This window comes from Panulirus ornatus, chromosome 46, assembly GCF_036320965.1.
Source record: "Panulirus ornatus isolate Po-2019 chromosome 46, ASM3632096v1, whole genome shotgun sequence".
Taxonomy (NCBI): domain Eukaryota; kingdom Metazoa; phylum Arthropoda; class Malacostraca; order Decapoda; family Palinuridae; genus Panulirus; species Panulirus ornatus.
In genome coordinates, this window is record NC_092269.1 from 8,749,520 (window position 1) to 8,767,584 (window position 18,065).

The following is an 18,065-nucleotide window of genomic DNA, read 5'->3' on the forward strand; positions in this document are numbered from 1 at the left end:
CACACATCTCTCTTACCCTTACATTACTTATTCGATCAAACCACCTCACACCACACATTGTCCTCAAACATCTCATTTCCAGCACATCCACCCTCCTGCGCACAACTCTATCCATAGCCCACGCCTCGCAACCATACAACATAGTTGGAACCACTATTCCTTCAAACATACCCATTTTTGCTTTCCGAGATAATGTTTTCGACTTCCACACATTCTTCAAGGCTCCCAGAATTTTCGCCCCCACCCCACCCTATGATCCACTTCCGCTTCCATGGTTCCATCCACCGCCAGATCCACTCCCAGATATCTAAAACACTTTACTTCCTCCAGTTTTTCTCCATTCAAACTTACCTCCCAATTGACTTGACCCTCAACCCTACTGTACCTAACAACCTTGCTCTTATTCACATTTACTCTTAACTTTCTTCTTTCACACACTTTACCAAACTCAGTCACCAGCTTCTGCAGTTTCTCACATGAATCAGCCACCAGCGCTGTATCATCAGCGAACAACAACTGACTCACTTCCCAAGCTCTCTCATTCACAACAGACTTCATACTTGCCCCTCTTTCCATAACTCTTGCATTTACCTCCCTAACAACCCCATCCATAAACAAATTAAACAACCATGGAGACATCACACACCCCTGCCGCAAACCTACATTCACTGAGAACCAATCACTTTCCTCTCTTCCTACACATACACATGCCTTACATCCTCGATAAAAACTTTTCACTGCTTCTAACAACTTGCCTCCCACACCATATATTCTCAATACCTTCCACAGAGCATCTCTATCAACTCTATCATATGCCTTCTCCAGATCCATAAATGCTACATACAAATCCTTTGTGTGTGAAAGAAAGTGAGAGTAATGTGAATAAGAGCAAGGTTATAGGTACAGTAGGTGAGGGTCAAGTCAATTGGGAGGTGAGTTTGAATGAGAAAAACTGGAGGAAGTGAGTGTTTAGATATCTGGAGTGATCTGCAGCGAGGAACCATGGAAGGGAGTGGATCATAGGTGGGAGGGCGAAAATTTTGGAGCCTTGAAAAATGTGTGGAAGTCGAGAACATATCTCGAAAGCAAAATGGTAGTTTGAGGAATATGTTCCAACATGCTGATATGGTTGCGAGGCGTGGGCTATGGATAAGATTGCGCAGGAGATGGATGTGCTGGAAATGAGATGTTGAGACATTGTGGTGTGAGGTGGTTTGATCGAGTAAGTAACGTAAGGTAAAAGATGTGTGGAAAAAAAAGAGCTGGTCGAGAGAGCAGAAGAGGGTGTTTTGAAATGGTTTGGCACATGGGAGAATGATGAGGAAGATGACCAAGAGATATATGTGTCGGAGTGAGGAACGAGAAGAGGAGACCAATTGAGTGGAAAGATGAGTGAAAAGATTTGTGTGACGGGCTGAACATCAGGAGGTGAAAGGAGGGCAAGAAATAGAGTGAATTGGAGTCTGTGGTATACAGGGGTTGACGTCTGTCAGTGATTGAAGCAAGGCATGTGAAGCGTCTGGTAAACCATGGAAAGCTGTGTAGGTATGTATATTGCGTGTCTGGACGTGTGTATGTACATGTAGGGGGGGTGGCCATTTCTTTCGTACGTTTCCTGCGTACCTCGCAAACCGGGAGACAGCGACAAAGTATAAAAAAAAAAAAAAAAAAAAAATCCATTTGCTTTTCTAAGTATTTCTCATACATCTTCAAAGCAAACACCTGATCCACACATCCTCTACCACTTCTGAAACCACACTGCTCTTCCCCAATCTCATGCTCTGTACATGCCTTCACCCTCTCAATCAATACCCTCCCATATAATTTACCAGGAATACTCAACAAATTTATACCTGTGTAATTTGAGCACTCACTCTTATCCCCTTTGCCTTTGTACAATGGCACTATACATGCATTCCACCAATCCTCAGGCACCTCACCATGAGTCATACATACATTAAATAACCTTACCAACCAGTCAACAATACAGTCACCCCTTTTTTAATAAATTCCACTGCAGTACCATCCAAACCTGCTACCTTGCCGGCTTTCATCTTCCGCAAAGCTTTTACTACCTCTTCTCTGTTTACCAAATCATTTTCCCTAACCCTCTCACTTTGCACACCACCTCGACCAAAACACCGTATATCTGCCACTCTATCATCAAACACATTCAACAAACCTTCAAAACAGAAATATACCAACATTAAACTAGTCTGCTTTAAGGGATCATGCAGAATGGTTAGGAACTATAGTTAAGTAAATCAATCTTGATTGTTAGGAAGGTTATACAAGGTCTTCTCAGGCTGGTAATTCTTAAAAAGTGATTCAAATTATTCTAATATACCATAAGCAATCTCCTTAGTTTCCCTGATATTCATAAACCATCACCTACCCTAATACTGTAGCTCATCAACTATGACTCTCCAAATCACACTGCACAACTCAGTTCTTAAATAAACTAGCACTGTAAAACAAAATCATTGTACATCCAGAGTTAACTTTGATGAACGGATAAACTGATAATCTACTAATGTTCAGTTAAATGATGTATAAGCAGGCTAAACACTGTCAACCTCATCTGCATTAATTAGTCAAACCTTTGAAAATCTCGCCTAACTGCCTCTAGCAGTCAAAATTCATAGAAATACACCAAAGTTAAATGTTGTCTGCCACTAGGGATCAAATGGGATGGAAGACGGTTGCTTGTAAGGCTACCAGGAGGTGGCGTGTACAGCCACTTGACCTGTCATCTGTTTGCCAGCACATTGCATGATGCTAAATCTGAGACATGTCTGGGATATTCTGACATTTTAAAAATATTGAAAATCAAGTGAAAAATCTGCTCAATGGTTCTGTTTATTTTTCACACGTGCTTCCCCTACATTCAATTAAATCCACATTTTGCTGATAATCATTACCCTTAGGTACATTACCTTATTGAAATTCATCGCATAAAATATCATGTTTCATATTGTGCTCTACAACTTTTATTCTATTCACTAAACATCATGCTACCATTACAAAACAGTCACCCTTTATCCAACGCTGCTATCAGTGTCGCTTAACTTATAAATCATCAAATAACATCTGACTCATTAATGCTGAATATTCAGCTAAATAACTATTTTCCCATTTTGTAAAATGAAACACGTTAAAAGTCTAGTTCAGCTCCCCAGTGTTTTTAACTTCGGATATTAAGGGATTCTGTTCAGCTAGTGTAGTGCGTTTTAAGTCATGGAGCATGATCTTCAGTCTTGTCTTTCAATGAAAGATATGAAGTACAGCAACAGTAGAGGATGTTACATAAATGAATAAACAATTTTTTTTTTCCGGTCTCCTGCGTTTGCGAGGTAGCGCAAGGAAACAGACGAAAGAATTGGCCCAACCCACCCCCATACACACGTATATACATACACATCCACACGCAAATATACATACCTACACAGCTTTCCATGGTTTACCCCAGACGCTTCACATGCCCTGATTCAATCCACTGACAGCACGTCAACCTCGGTATACCACATCGATCCAATTCACTCTATTCCTTGCCCTCCTTTCACCCTCCTGCATGTTCAGGCCCCGATCACATAAAATCTTTTTCACTCCATCTTTCCACCTCCAATTTGGTCTCCCACTTCTCCTCGTTCCCTCCACCTCCGACACATATATCCTCTTGGTCAATCTTTCCTCACTCATTCGCTCCATGTGCCCAAACCATTTCAAAACACCCTCTTCTGCTCTCTTAACCACGCTCTTTTTATTTCCACACATCTCTCTTACCCTTACATTACTTGCTCGATCAAACCACCTCACACCACACATTGTCCTCAAACATCTCATTTCCAGCACATCCACCCTCCTACGCACAACTCTATCCATAGCCCACGCCTCACAACCATACAACATTGTTGGAACCACTATTCCTTCAAACATACCCATTTTTGCTTTCCGAGATAATGTTCTCGACTTCCACACATTCTTCAAGGCTCCCAGGATTTTCGCCCCCTCCCCCACCCTATGATTCACTTCCGCTTCCATGGTTCCATCCGCTGCCAGATCCACTCCCAGATATCTAAAACACTTTACTTCCTCCAGTTTTTCTCCATTCAAACTTACCTCCCAATTGACTTGAACCTCAAACCTACTGTACCTAGTAACCTTGCTCTTATTCACATTTACTCTTAACTTTCTTCTTTCAAACACTTTACCAAACTCAGTCACCAGCTTCTGCAGTTTCTCACATGAATCAGCCACCAGCGCTGTATCATCAGCGAACAACAACTGACTCACTTCCCAAGCTCTCTCATCCAGAACAGACTGCATACTTGCCCCTCTTTCCAAAACTCTTCAATTCACCTCCCTAACAACCCCATCCATAAACAAATTAAACAACCATGGAGACATCACACACCCCTGCCGCAGACCTACATTTCCTTTCCCTACACATACACATTTTTTTTTTTTCCAAAAGAAGGAACAGAGAATAAACAAATATATATATATATATATATATACATTCATAAGTTTGGGGCAATGCCTTCCAAGGTTCCCTAAATGTAGATTGTGATATACAGTTATCTCTCTCATCTGCACACTACACAATACAGACTCAGTGATTTCTGCTATTCCCAGCATTATTCAGTTATCAGGTTAATCCCCTTAAGATGCAAATCAATACATCTATATTTACAGACATTCAAAATAACTCTTGACATGTCTGCATAATGATGCATGGTGCCATTCAGTGAAGCAAATACCCTCAATAAGAAAATAATTAGCCACTGCTAGACCCTATAATCATATAATCTTTTTTTAAACCTTTCAATCCATAAGCAAAATTACAAATTCAATAAACATCTACAGATTATGAATACATTATCTGGTGGATTTTTGCAGCAGCTATCCAGGTCATCTTCAACAAAAGACCAAAACCACATACATCACAATAAATGGTATAATAAAAAATATATTCAGAAACAACCAGGACATGTAGAGCAAGGGAATTTATGTATGACGCATTGGTAGCTGGTGAGGTTTGTGTTACTATAAAAAGAACGAAGTGCCATCTAGCAAGACATGTCAATGCCAGACAGAGCAGTACTCACTGCTTAGTTATGCACTCTAAGTAGAAGCCTGCTAATCTACCTGTGGGTAAATGGATGCTTACATTGCTAATTTGTCATCTATTTTCACATAATCTTTCATCTCAAAAAGAAATTTTTTTCACTTGAAAAAAACCCAATTCTTATAGACTAGGAGGTATGGCAATGCATCATTAGGTTAGAAATTATTCACAATTCATAAAAATTCATACAGGAAAACAATAAACCGTTAATCTTTCTTTTACTTTCATACTTTGCCATTTCCCACTTCAGTGAGGTAATGCCGGGAAGAGATGAATAAAAGGCCCAATTCAGACACATCCATTTCCAAGCTGTCGTATGTAATGCACTGACACCAAAGACCCCTATCCATAACCAGACCTTGCTTCATATGCCCTCGTTTAGGGAATAAGATAATACCATAAATTTCTTTAGTCATCAGGTGTATTACACATATTTATCATCAACTCTACTGCAATCCACCTGAATATTGGTCGTACGATGGTAATTCGTGGTACTTGAAGTTTAGGGATTCCAGCTATCTAAAGCATGGTCATTTGCGTATATCCATGCGCATGGACATTCACAAATTATTTGTCGACTACCGTAGGTGTCTTGTGTTCTAGCTGACAAACACGAGATAAAAGTGGTAACAAAAGATTCCTTTCACTCGAAACACTTGGTATAGTTTTGCCCTACATTCTCACCCTAATTCAAAGCATTGCACAATTCGTGGGAGCCAGAGATGCTACAGTTGAAAACCGACACTCTGTATCCAGTCTACAAAGAAGTCTATAGGGTACGGAATTCCAGTACAACACATTCATTCATTTTCAAATAAAATCATTAGATCTTTATTAGTTCTAATGACATTGTAGATTATACCAAATTTTCACATTAATTAACATTTTCCCTGATGTACATAACTCACTGACCCGTATAAATGTCGTTCAGTAAAATGCCACGTTCCACCTCAATCTCTGCACGTGTTACACCTTTTCTCTAAACACAGCACTAATCGTGCAGAGCCCAATCAGACATTATTCAAAACCAACATTGACACGAAGCTATTGTATATAATTTCTTACATCAGTTCGGCCTGGGGGGGGGGTGAGCCACTCCACCAAAATCCGCAAGTTACATTCCCCCTAAAGAAGAACATCGCCATTAAGCATTTACCAAAAATAGCCCCGTGATGCAAGGGCAATAATTAATCATATTACTAGGTATAATATTGTAATAAGGAGAGATCCCTCGTGCTCATACTTACTCCTCCCCCATGATCCATGACAGACCACCTCCCCCCCTAATCAAGCAGCTCCTCCCCCCCCAAATCAAGCAGCTCCCACACCGTAACATTTTAATCACTCGACCCAGAATTATCCACCCAAGTAGACACCTAAATCCATCATCATCTTCCACTTCCAATTCAACCTAAATACCTCGCAAGGTGTGGGGTAAAACCCATTTCAAAAGTTCGTTCCACCTTTTTTATTTTTGGCAAGTCGACCCACGACGAGAATAGGAACACTCCCTAAAAAAAAAATATAAAATTTCCACCATTAATTCCCGCAAATGTCTTTGAAAACCTGTCCTAATTTTTTCCCCTCAAGGACGGCCTTCATCTTCTGCACTCACCTTTATCCTCCCTGGATCCTTTTTCCCATCTCCAGCTTCCATAACTACACATAGGGTTCCCAGTCAGTCATAACTGACCACATCACTAACTTTGTTTTGGCTAAGTACTCACAAATCCGGCCCGTTCGTCTAGTCAAACCACTGCGCCTAAAAAAAAAAATATATTTTTACTTTTTTTTAGCTTTTAAATCTTGATCAGAGAAACTTTATCATTTGATCCTTTTTAGTCTCACTACAGTGTATATTGAGTGAATTATACTGAAGTTTCTTTTATGTTTATTCTATTATATCTATAAATGTATCTAAAGGGATGACAAATTCTACGTCTTAGTTATCTGGCCTCAACTTTGACTCAAAGCTCTTTATATCAAAAATGAAAATTTATCCTTATTCAGCATACAGTTGACTAACATCACATATATGTAAGTTTACAGACCTTTTAATATTTTTTTAACACATATACCAATGAATCGTACATCCATCAGATGCACTTCGAAAATTTGAATACGTTCTAACTGAAAAATTTTCTTTCTCACATTACGTGGAAACTACTTCATGTCAGTTATGCTAATATAGATTTTTATTGTCTTTCGGAAAATGACAAGGCGATATGAAATAGTTTTTTATACTCATATATTAAAGTGCATTTGTTATCATTGACACCACATTAAAAATATTATCTTGGCTTCCAGTTCAATACTTGAACACTGGGCATTGCACACATTACATTCGTCTGAACACAATTACACAAAAATTACATTAGTTTCATCAAGTATTGGTCGCTTTATATATACACATTCCACTTCACATCATGGCGACATTATTCCCCGCCCCACACACAAATAACCGTTGGGCTGTTTAGAAATCATCTCGGCGGAGCAGACATCATGTAGTCTCATAATATTTACTTTGTTTAACCTCTTAAATAATCCCTTGTGTCACATCAGCAATTGTTATCATTCCTGTAGTACGTGCAGATAAGCACATACCTCAGAACACAATTGTTCTCTGGCCTTTATCATCACCACCTCCCCCCCCCCCCAACACACACACACACACACACACACACACCACCTTTCTTGACAACAGTTATTTCTATAATGTCTCATTTGTACCGTTTCACTCCCTGTATAACACCATTTTTAACGTAGATGATAGTATAACGTACAAAATACTGATATTACATACACCTACATAGTCTAAAATTAGTTCAACTATTATCATACCACATATACTCATTCTTGTCTTCACACTTGAACAACGTCCTTGACATGGGAATTTAGAATTATCTTCAACAGCGGGAACATCCCACCCACAGTGGCACATATAAATATCAACACGAGAGGATCTATTGACACGAGATTAAATTATATATTCTTACACAATCCCCTCATAGACAAAGTTCCCAACATTAAATGATTCTAACGCTCTTGTCCCATCAACAATTATATAAACCTCCTTTCCAACTGTATACAATAAACTGATGTGTAAATTTGGTGTTTTGTTGTGTATTTTCATTGATGTATACAACGGGATCACATCCCCCTATAGATTTCCCCTGTAGTCTTTCCCATGGCAATATTGTCCCTAGAAATCTCCCCATTATTTTCCCCTAGCCTCCTGGCCTCTCTTTCCCTGATCTTCACCAACACTGGAAGACCCTCTTTAGTACGACATTCCACGCCTTAATTAACTGGCCCGACTTTTGTATAATTTCTCCTCCTTAAACAGTGGTTCTTCCCCTGTCCTCAAATATCATTTAATGTCACAATCCCTTTCATTCACAAACTCGCTAAATCTTCACTACGTTCTATGGTTAACATTGTCCCAACCCGTCATGTACTTTGAGGTCATAATTACGCCTAACTAGCGCGAAACTGGTTCCATAGCTAACTCATTTACCTCCAATGGTGATCCAATGAATAGTGCGCTACTTGCATGAATACTTACATTTCCTGTGTACTTAACAAACGAGCTTATTTAAGCCTCCCTTCCTGTAATTAAATAGGTGATTTATTCCTACACAATCAAAAGTCATAAAGAAACAGACGCCACATTTAAACCATTTCCAATACTCACTATCTTTGGAGCTAAACTCGTTACGTCTTGCGTTTAAATCACCCTTATCCTCTACCAATGTGGGGCCACGAAACTAACAATTTCAAATTTAAGTAAATTTTCACTTAACCATTTATCCTAGTCTAATATAATGGCTTCGACCTCGCTCAACCTGACTCGTATAAACTAAGTTCATTCAAATTTCGTTGTGGGTTCTCATAATTCTATTGGTCCACCATTACACAAACACAGACAATCCCTAATGTATATAATAGTATTTACAGGTGAATTTTGATGGTTCTTCAAGGGGCAATAGTTAATCCCATTACGAATCCATGTTTCCCCGACTGCCACTATGTCAACATCATTACCTCATACACAACTCTGATTGCTCTGATTGTTATTATGGCTGTAACTACGATTTCCTACATCCGTTCCCTAATGTTGTCTTTTTTTCCCCATCTTCCACATTCAATGCAACAGCCACTTTGCTCTGGGATTCACTTAAGATGTTAATTACCATGTTAACTTCCTCCACACCCGAACCTCTTCAAATGTATACCTTGGCTGCCACTTTCTTTATATTCTCTAGTGTATTAATCGCCCCTAAACTATCAGTTTCCCTCCTCCTCCTCCTGCAGCCTAGCCACTTTGACTTACCCAAACACTGTGAACATCCTGTGGTCTGTGATGCTCCTTTTTATTCCCTGCCTGACGATGTAGTGGCGCTGCCGCTGGCTTCCCTCGATTTACTTTGTGTTGGAGACTAACCAAGCAAGTGTTAGCCTTCTGCTGCTGGCGGGTTACTACACCTGTGCAGCGAGAGGAACCGCGAACCAGGTTCCGAGACAAGCTTCGATACTGCTTCTCCTGTGTCGGCTTCTTCTTAATGGCTGTTTTCCCCCACCAACAAACTGTCTGTTTCTTTCGTCATCTTTTCAATACATCAGCAAACATTTTAAGTTCTTCTCTTACCACACTTGAACGTCCCTGCATCAGGAACCTAACCACAATTACAAGACTTAGGGGCGGATTTTCTTTGTACACTCCTGACATCTTTAATCCTTATGTTCATAACGACGTAAACTTCACCAAAGAGGCGGAAGATCAACAAACTCCCGTACCTTCCACCAGCCATTTTCAGGCACCCCGAGTCTGTCTGGGATCACTTCCATACTCGCCTTCTCTTGTCCGTACACCACTTGACATTTTGCCAACACGTCATCACTATGCACCAAAACCAACGCCCCGATCCACAGCCTTATTATAAGGTGTTATTAAGACACATGTATTTCTGGGGTCCACTAATACCGCATTCCCAACGATCGTTAGCTGTTCCATAGTGTCTAAAGAACGGTCGAAACTCCTGATGCTCCGCTGTCAGTTATGAGGCCCACACACGCCTCTGGGCCACTGAAAATACAGCGGCTTCCTGTCAGGGTTCACCTTCCTGCACACAACAATGTCGTCCCTCTCTCGGGCACGACCCTTGACCACATGAGTCTCCCACAGCTGAGAATAATCTAAATCACAAACTCCTTGGTCCTTTCAGAGCGCCGCGCCTCTCTCGCCTTCATCGTCGAACTCAATGTCCATGTCTTCTGTCCTCTCAGAAGGTCGAACCAGATTCTATCAAAGTTCCACAAGGTCGAATCACATATTCTGAGCGCAGATACGAGCACTTCCCTCACCCAGCCATGGCTGAGGTGGGACTGTGTCTATCTTTTTCTTTCATCGTCTCATGAAACACTCTGGGTCATTAATGGTTAACTATAGGTTTAACAATGAAGGGTAACTGGTTCAAAGGTTATGTAGGCTTGAAGTCTTGCAAAGACCAGGTGGAGAGGCAATGCAACTAAAAGATCCTTCAAGGATTTCAGAAACCATAAACAAGATACCCATATTTCAAGATGGATTTATATTGCGCTCTCCTTAGAATTATACATATTAATAGCGATCCATTAGCAATGGAGAACACTTGGGGATAAGTGGGTAGAATTGAATACTTTCCATGTATTTTCCCTGCGTGTTGTTATGATGGTGCGACTTAAAGGGTTGAAAACGGGGGGCTGGCAATCCCCCCTAACCCCTTCCGTTTTTTTGACTACTATTCAAAACAAAAAAAAAAAAAAAAAAAGGAACAGAGAAAGGGGGCCAAGTGAGGATATTCCCTCTAAGGATCAGTCCTCTGTACCTAACGCTACCTCGCTATTGCGGAAAATGGCGAATATGTATGAGAAAAAAAGAATTATCTTTAATGTTAACCTAAAGAAGGTGTTCAAGATAAATATTTTGTTGATTTATATATGACGTTGACAAACCTAAAGCCCAAGTAATCACAAACCATCAGCCATAATTCACAGATCTATAAACTTAAACCTAACAAAGCAGAGGGGGAGGATTAGATGATGTTGCTGAACATTCGCCAATGTCATACACGAGAACAATCTAGTGATGCACAAGCAAATCACATAGAAAAAAGCTATCATATAGTATAGCAACTATTTTTCTTCATTGATTAACTGTAACCCTATTATAAGTGTGACAACACTTTTTACTTATATGACATATCAGGTTTTGGCTTTGGTGTCAATTTTCTATACAGATTATGTTTAAGTGAGAAATGCAAATTTTAGAGGCGAGTGCGGTGATAGTGGACCTCAGCCGCATGTGAAATGGTATGGCACCAAAATAGTAACCCAGTACAAGACTGGATAGTGACGAATAAAGGAAACTAACATTTGATTGGTTGGTTGTTGTGGCCTTTGAAGGTACACAAGTGGGACAGATGTTTATCTAACACTTCAAACAACTCTTTGAATAAGCATTGGGAAACTACAATAGCATTCAGCTCCCTAATTACACGAGCTGTAAACATTGTCACATGAACAAGTGCAGCATTGATAGGGGGTAACTGCATTCCAAGGGGAAAAAGAATGCAGCAAGGATTGATTTGATATCCTCAGGTAAAAGGTTACATCGAGAGGGAAGGACAAAAAAGGAGAGAATCCATGGCATACAGGAAAATGAGGCATCATGACTGCACATCACCGTGACTGGCAGCCACAAAGAAGCTATCGGAAGCTGCAGGTGGAAAATACATCCCAAGAGTCATTTCATGGGGGATGGGACATATGCAGACAGCTCATGTGAGGAGTGGCCAAATCAGAACCTAAAAAACTAATAAAGAGAAGCAACATTTTGCTGTTAAAAAAAGATTTGGTTGAAGAAAGGAGACACCAAGAGAGTTAATACAGTGCTGGGCTTTTGATTCCATTTTGGCTTAAAGATAATGAAGAGCCACTCCATATATGCAAGTAGTACTACATACTGGAGTGAATGAGACTCCTGTAGATATAGAACAGCCATCTGCAAGAAAAATAATCATCGCACCTATCAAAAATCTCTAGTTACTGGGAATTAGTTTTGTGATGTTCACTACAGTATGTGAGATTTCAAGGACAATAGAGGATATGGTTATGACATACATGTATACATTATTGAAGGACTGAAGTGATATATTTTAAAATTACACACTAGGAAGTGAGTGATATTCAGAGTTAGATATACGTAGAAACTGCATTTTGGCGCTGTTGAATTTAACCAGATTACTGCTTCCCCACTCTGCAATATTGCGTTGGTCTGAATCAAGAAATATATTCATTGTGGGTAAAAAATGAGTATTGGAGTAAGGAGAGTGGGAAAAGGAGTTGGAGTGTGTGAAGTGAAAATATCAGTATAAGACTAAGAGGGATTGGAAGTTGAAAGGAGATCATTTACGGAGAGAGGAAAGGAGGAAAGTGAGAGAATGGAACCTTGAGGGACATGAAAACAAAAGTGTTTAAGAGTTTTGAAAATTCTCATGTTGGCAGAGAAGAGTACAATAATACAATAATTAGAAAGGTTGGAGCCATCTCCTATCTCAGTTATTGGCTGAACCAAGGCTTACTTGTATGAAGGGAATGTTTGGGTTCTTCCACAAAGATGAAATAAGTGAGCAAGGTTCAGTAATAGCTATGATGTGCACTCCTTTAGGACAAGAGGAGGTATGCCATATCATCCATATACCTTGTCTATCTGTAGCAGGGAGAGAACTTGGAAAACCTTGCATGAATAAAATATGGAAAGGGGACTTAGTAGGGTTCAGAAGGAGGTGGGGGAAAGGGGGGGGACATATGTGGAATCACCCAAGTTTGGAGGTGGGGGAAAGGGGGGGGACATATGTGGAATCACCCAAGTTGAATTAGAAGAAAATAAGATGCTGGAAAGAGAAGCATTATCAGCTGGAGAATCAATCATAAATTGATAATTTTGGAAAAGAGGTGGGAAGGTTGAATTACAGAAGTTGAAAATATTCTTGGTTAAAGTTTCTCATAGTTTTCAAGGCTGCCAGCTAAGCCCAGGTAATTGCCAAGGTAGCAGTGCACAAGGACTTTTCTCCAAAGTCAGTCACCCTCCAGCTATGCCAAGAACAGCACCTTTTCATAAGTTTTCCAAGAAGAAAACTTAGTGAAGGACCTAATGTTTTTTTTTTTCATTATACTTTGTCGCTGCCTCCCGCATTAGCGAGGTTTTCATTTGTTCAAGATGTCAAATGCTTGACTCTATGGAAAACAGCTGTGCAATATTTTTATCTAGCACTGATAAGCATACAGTAAGAAAAGGGGAGAATTTCATGGCCAGACACACAGTATATACAGGACATGAATCCTTTCACTATTTTTCTCTTAAGACCTGAGACCCTGCACCTAAATTTCCTTCTCCACCCTGTCTTCCATCCATCTTCTTCTCCAACATCACATGGAAATAAAGAACCATCACCAATTCTGATATTGTGATCAGCTCCAACATTTTTAATTGAAAGATTAATGTGAGCTTTAACCAAGAGCAAGACCTTGCCTATGTAATTTCTCCTATCACTATCAGTGTACCTGAAAATAGCCTACTGGGCAAGGATATCCTAATTTCAGATATCTAAATAACATTCAGGGGTATCAATCATATCATAATTTCCTTCTAATGTTATTTTCTCAAGTCATGAAATTTTATTGCATATACTTCAAGCATTAACATAAAATATTTTTATGCAAGACTGAGACCTATTTTGAAAAGTCCTTACAGAAGGGGGTTGCGTCTGCTCCACATGGGTTGCATTTTTTGGCCAAAACACATGTATAGACTCACCATGGAGACTGCTACCAAATTGTGCCGCTCCCAGTTCACTGAAGTGCAGTCCATCCTTCATTAACATAAACAGGATGTAGAAATGCTACCATAAGCCTAAGAATTCAACCCTCCTGAAAACAAAGGTTCTCTAGTCTCTTGTTTCCAGTGCCAATTATGGGAAGAACTCCTGGTATAATATTGTTAGTTTCATCTCGGAAACATTGAATAAGTAGGTGATATTTCTCCAACAGTTCCTCTGATCTCTCATTAACGTCATTAACACCTTCACATGGAAGACAAAAACATTTACAGAGTAAAGGATTCCTGAGGTAGAATTCCTCTAGCTGTCCTTGGATCACAGAGTGGCCAAAGAGCTATACCTCATATTCGTTGTCCTCAACATCATTCATTGCCTGAAGTTGATTTTTGGTCAACTGGCATCAGAGGTAAATATTTAATGGGTTTAGTACCTTGTTGTACCACGGGAAGGGTCAGCTTCCCAGGATAGTGTTCCTCACTGACGCAATTCCTCTGGGGTGTCTCAACCCCAACAGTACTGCTTTCTGACACTGATGGCCCACTTCCTGATGTATTCAGCAAGTTAGTTTTAATAATGTCCTGAAGGGCATCTATCCAGTGAGTTTGAGCAATCATTTCATCAGTAATTGTATTCAGCTTTTCGTACACAGTCTATCTGTACATGCAAAGCCTCACTAGATTATTGTAATCACTAGATTATTGTAAAACTGAATGGCAAACTTTCCACTGCACAAAGAAACACTGTTGAACTGCTAGCAAGCTGAAAACAGAAAAAAAATTCTATATTACAGAAAATAAAGCTTAATAGATGACTTGAAATGTGGTCATCAAACTTTTGACCTTAATGACACTGCCAAAGTTCCTTATGCTTCAGGCATTCACACAGTCTGGGTAAACCATGGAAAGGTTTGTGAGGCCTGGATGTGGATAGGGAGTTGTTGTTTCAATGCATTACACATGACGGCTGGAGACTGAGTGTGAACAAATGTGGCCTTTTTTGTCTGTTTGCCTGGCACTACCTTGCTGACACAGGGGGTGGCGATGCTGTTTCCTGTGGGGTGGAGTAGTGCCAGGAATGGATGAAGGCAAGCAAGTTTGAACATGTACATGTGTATATATACATATGTCTGTGTATGTGTATGTATGTGTGTATATGTTGATAGGTATATGTCTATGTATGTGTGCATATGTTAATATGTATATGAGCGAGCATGGGTGTTTATGTATATATATGTGCATATGAGTGTTTTCCATCTGTTTCCTGGCACTACCTCCCTGACACAGGAAATGGTGATCAAGTGTAATAAATAAATGATATATATACATGTCATAATCTACAGAACTTTTCAGCAGTACAATATGAAAAGTAACTAACAAACCTTTAGAAAAGGACAAAAATTCTATTTGAAAAGATGAAGAGATAACACAATAACACTACCTTGTATGCTATGCTAATGAGAGCATTCCACATTAACCTTATTGTTTAGATTAACCTTTCATATTTTCTTAGTAGTATCATTCCTGTAGGAAAAGAAGGTGACTATAAAAGAATACAATAAGTATATGTATACTTTTTTATAATCTTCAAGGTATCTATTAAATCATCAGGACGCTAAAATATTTACTTTTATTTAAAACTGTACAACCCATTTTGACAATTTCCTTCATTGTACTTACAGTTATAATGTAAAAAATGGAGCTCAAATATAAACTTTTCCTATATTGCACAACCCATTTTCCTATTTCTTTTCCATTTTACAGACTTTATGGCAATGAAAGGCCCAATAAAGTGCAAAGGATGAAAGATGAAATATATAATCATCATATACTCACAAGAAACTGTGACAGGCCTTCTGAATAGCTTACTGGATAACAACTGGATCAGTGGTTCCCAACCTTTTTAAGGTGATGGACCAGTAGAGCTTAACTGAAGAACTTGCGGCCCAACTCTTTATTTTGCCAACCAGTAAAATGTGTACATTTTGATTTGGGCTAAATACACAAAGTATTAGAAATAAAACTGATTTAACAACTACCAATGGAAAAATAAAAGTGTTTACAAAGAAACAGCAATACTGAACACATTTTGCAGTCACCATGGATCAATACAGACATGGTAATAAACTTTACAGGGAATTTGATCAATATACATATACAGTGGGGGACATATACGTACTCATAGGGAACAAAAACCAAATCTTTGACTCATAGGGAACAAAAACCAAATCTTTGACTATCAATCTACATCGATGATACCCATTCCTTTCAAGAACTCACTTAAGGGGGTGGCCATGGCAAAAGCGTCTCCATATCTGGTGAACTCCAGTGCTGCTTCTTAGTCTTCAATGCCTTACCCTAAATACACCACAGGCAGAGGGCAATAGTAGCATAATTTTTTCACAGGCTCCTGCCTAATGTTCTTACCGACTACTTCAACCTATCGACTATAAAGATTCTAGAGGGGCCATGCAAAAAACTGAAATATCACAGGGACTCATATGTTCATTGTATGATCATGCCTAAATGATCATGATAACAGATAACAACCCCCTGGCCCACCCATGACATTCACTACGGCTCACTGGCTGGAAACCACTGACATAGACTCAAATTCCATCCTGAGTTTCTCTGTCATTCAATGGCAATAATAATGAATTGACCCTAATGTTATTAATGTAATGTTGGACGGAAACCTTTATTATGAATTTTAACTTAATGTTATCAATGTAATGCTGGAGATGTATAAAAATGAATTCATTCCATAGTTCCAGTGACTGGTTTATAAAATTACAAAGATATCTTTTTCTATCCATAGAATAACTTAATGGAATGTAAGATCTATAAAATATAAGTAACAATAACAAGATATATCTTTTACTAAATGACACCTACTTCACTTGTTTCAAAATAGTGCTCAAGAATACTGCTTCTGGTGATCTGAATGTCAATCTTGATTATGAAGCACATCTTCCACCCATCTCAACAACGTATGAACTTTTACATCTCTGGAGAATGGAAAAGATTATTAGGTTCTCACTCCATCATTATACAGAAATTTATTTCAAGATACCGAGAAGCACATTTTCTTTATTATTAAATTCACAGTGACAACCAAAGGCATTGCGAAGTACATACAGTATGGCACTTTTCATTTTGGCTAGACTAACCTTAGCAGAGTAAAAAACATTTTAACAAAAGATGAAGACCAACCTACTAATGGCCCATACACTGCTATCAAACTTCTTTGGGGGCCTAATACTTTATAGTACAGATCTACACCATCAACAATGGAAGACAAGTTGATCAAATAAAACAAAGAGAGGAAATAAGAAAGGACTTCCCAATTGTAAAACAGAGAGGCTTATGAGAAAGAAAATGATTTCAGGTCTTACAACTAAGCTCAGCTCTATTCCCCTCATTCATAATTTTTACTGTTACTCTTATGTTGTACTGATTGCAGCAGGCTGGTATCTGAGAAATAAAGAAAGAGTAAAACATGGTTATTACCCCTAGTTTTAGACAACGTAGGAGTCAAAATCTCTGGAGTCCCAATTGTTTTGGCTGCCAAACAGAATGAGAGCTTTGGCAGGGGCAGCATCAACTTGTGATGAGACCCTTGCCCTATTAATAGACCCTACTCTTTTCCTATTTATTCTGCTTTTATTTCTAGAGTTTCTATTTACCTTTTTTCTTAAACATCATTTAGTTAATAATTCTCCCATTATCTCCCTTCTCTCAACTTAGAATCTGAACATTTTCATTAATCTCTGCACATTTGCAACTATTCTTGGAACAGGGGTGTTGAATTCTACCAATATATAGCCTGCACGTCATAAGAAGTGACAAATGGGTGGGAGCAAAGAGTTGGAAATTTTCCTCTCCTTGTGTTAACACTTTCTAAAAGCAAACAGATGAAAGAGTCAAGTGAGCATTTCTTCTTGAAGGCCTAAGATGGTGTGCCTGGATGTGTGCAAATGTAACCACAATGAGAAGAAAAGAGAGACGTGTAATGTTTGTGGAGAGGACACTGAATACTCATTCTGAGTCTGAGTAACATTT

At 39.1% G+C, this 18,065-nt stretch overlaps 2 protein-coding genes across 10 annotated transcripts in view; both read right to left on the reverse strand.

Moving 5' to 3' along the window:
- LOC139763124 (uncharacterized) overlaps positions 1–9,602 on the reverse strand; it is a 273,587-nt gene extending 263,985 nt beyond the window's left edge. For all 8 annotated transcript variants that reach the window (XM_071688804.1, XM_071688803.1, XM_071688809.1 and 5 more), the window contains exons 1-2: positions 9,462–9,602; positions 6,744–6,890 (exon numbers count right to left, since the gene is read on the reverse strand). In XM_071688804.1, coding sequence (XP_071544905.1) covers positions 6,744–6,785 — 42 coding nt within the window. In that variant the 5' untranslated portion in view covers positions 6,786–6,890; positions 9,462–9,602. The remainder of the gene's footprint in view (positions 1–6,743; positions 6,891–9,461) is intronic.
- A 6,015-nt stretch (positions 9,603–15,617) lies between these two features.
- LOC139763126 (uncharacterized) overlaps positions 15,618–18,065 on the reverse strand; it is a 49,375-nt gene continuing 46,927 nt past the window's right edge. Inside the window, exon 9 of one of the 2 annotated variants that reach the window (XM_071688811.1) lies at positions 15,618–17,011. In XM_071688811.1, coding sequence (XP_071544912.1) covers positions 16,961–17,011 — 51 coding nt within the window. In that variant the 3' untranslated portion in view covers positions 15,618–16,960. The remainder of the gene's footprint in view (positions 17,012–18,065) is intronic. The other variant, XR_011716038.1, reaches the window with a different exon arrangement.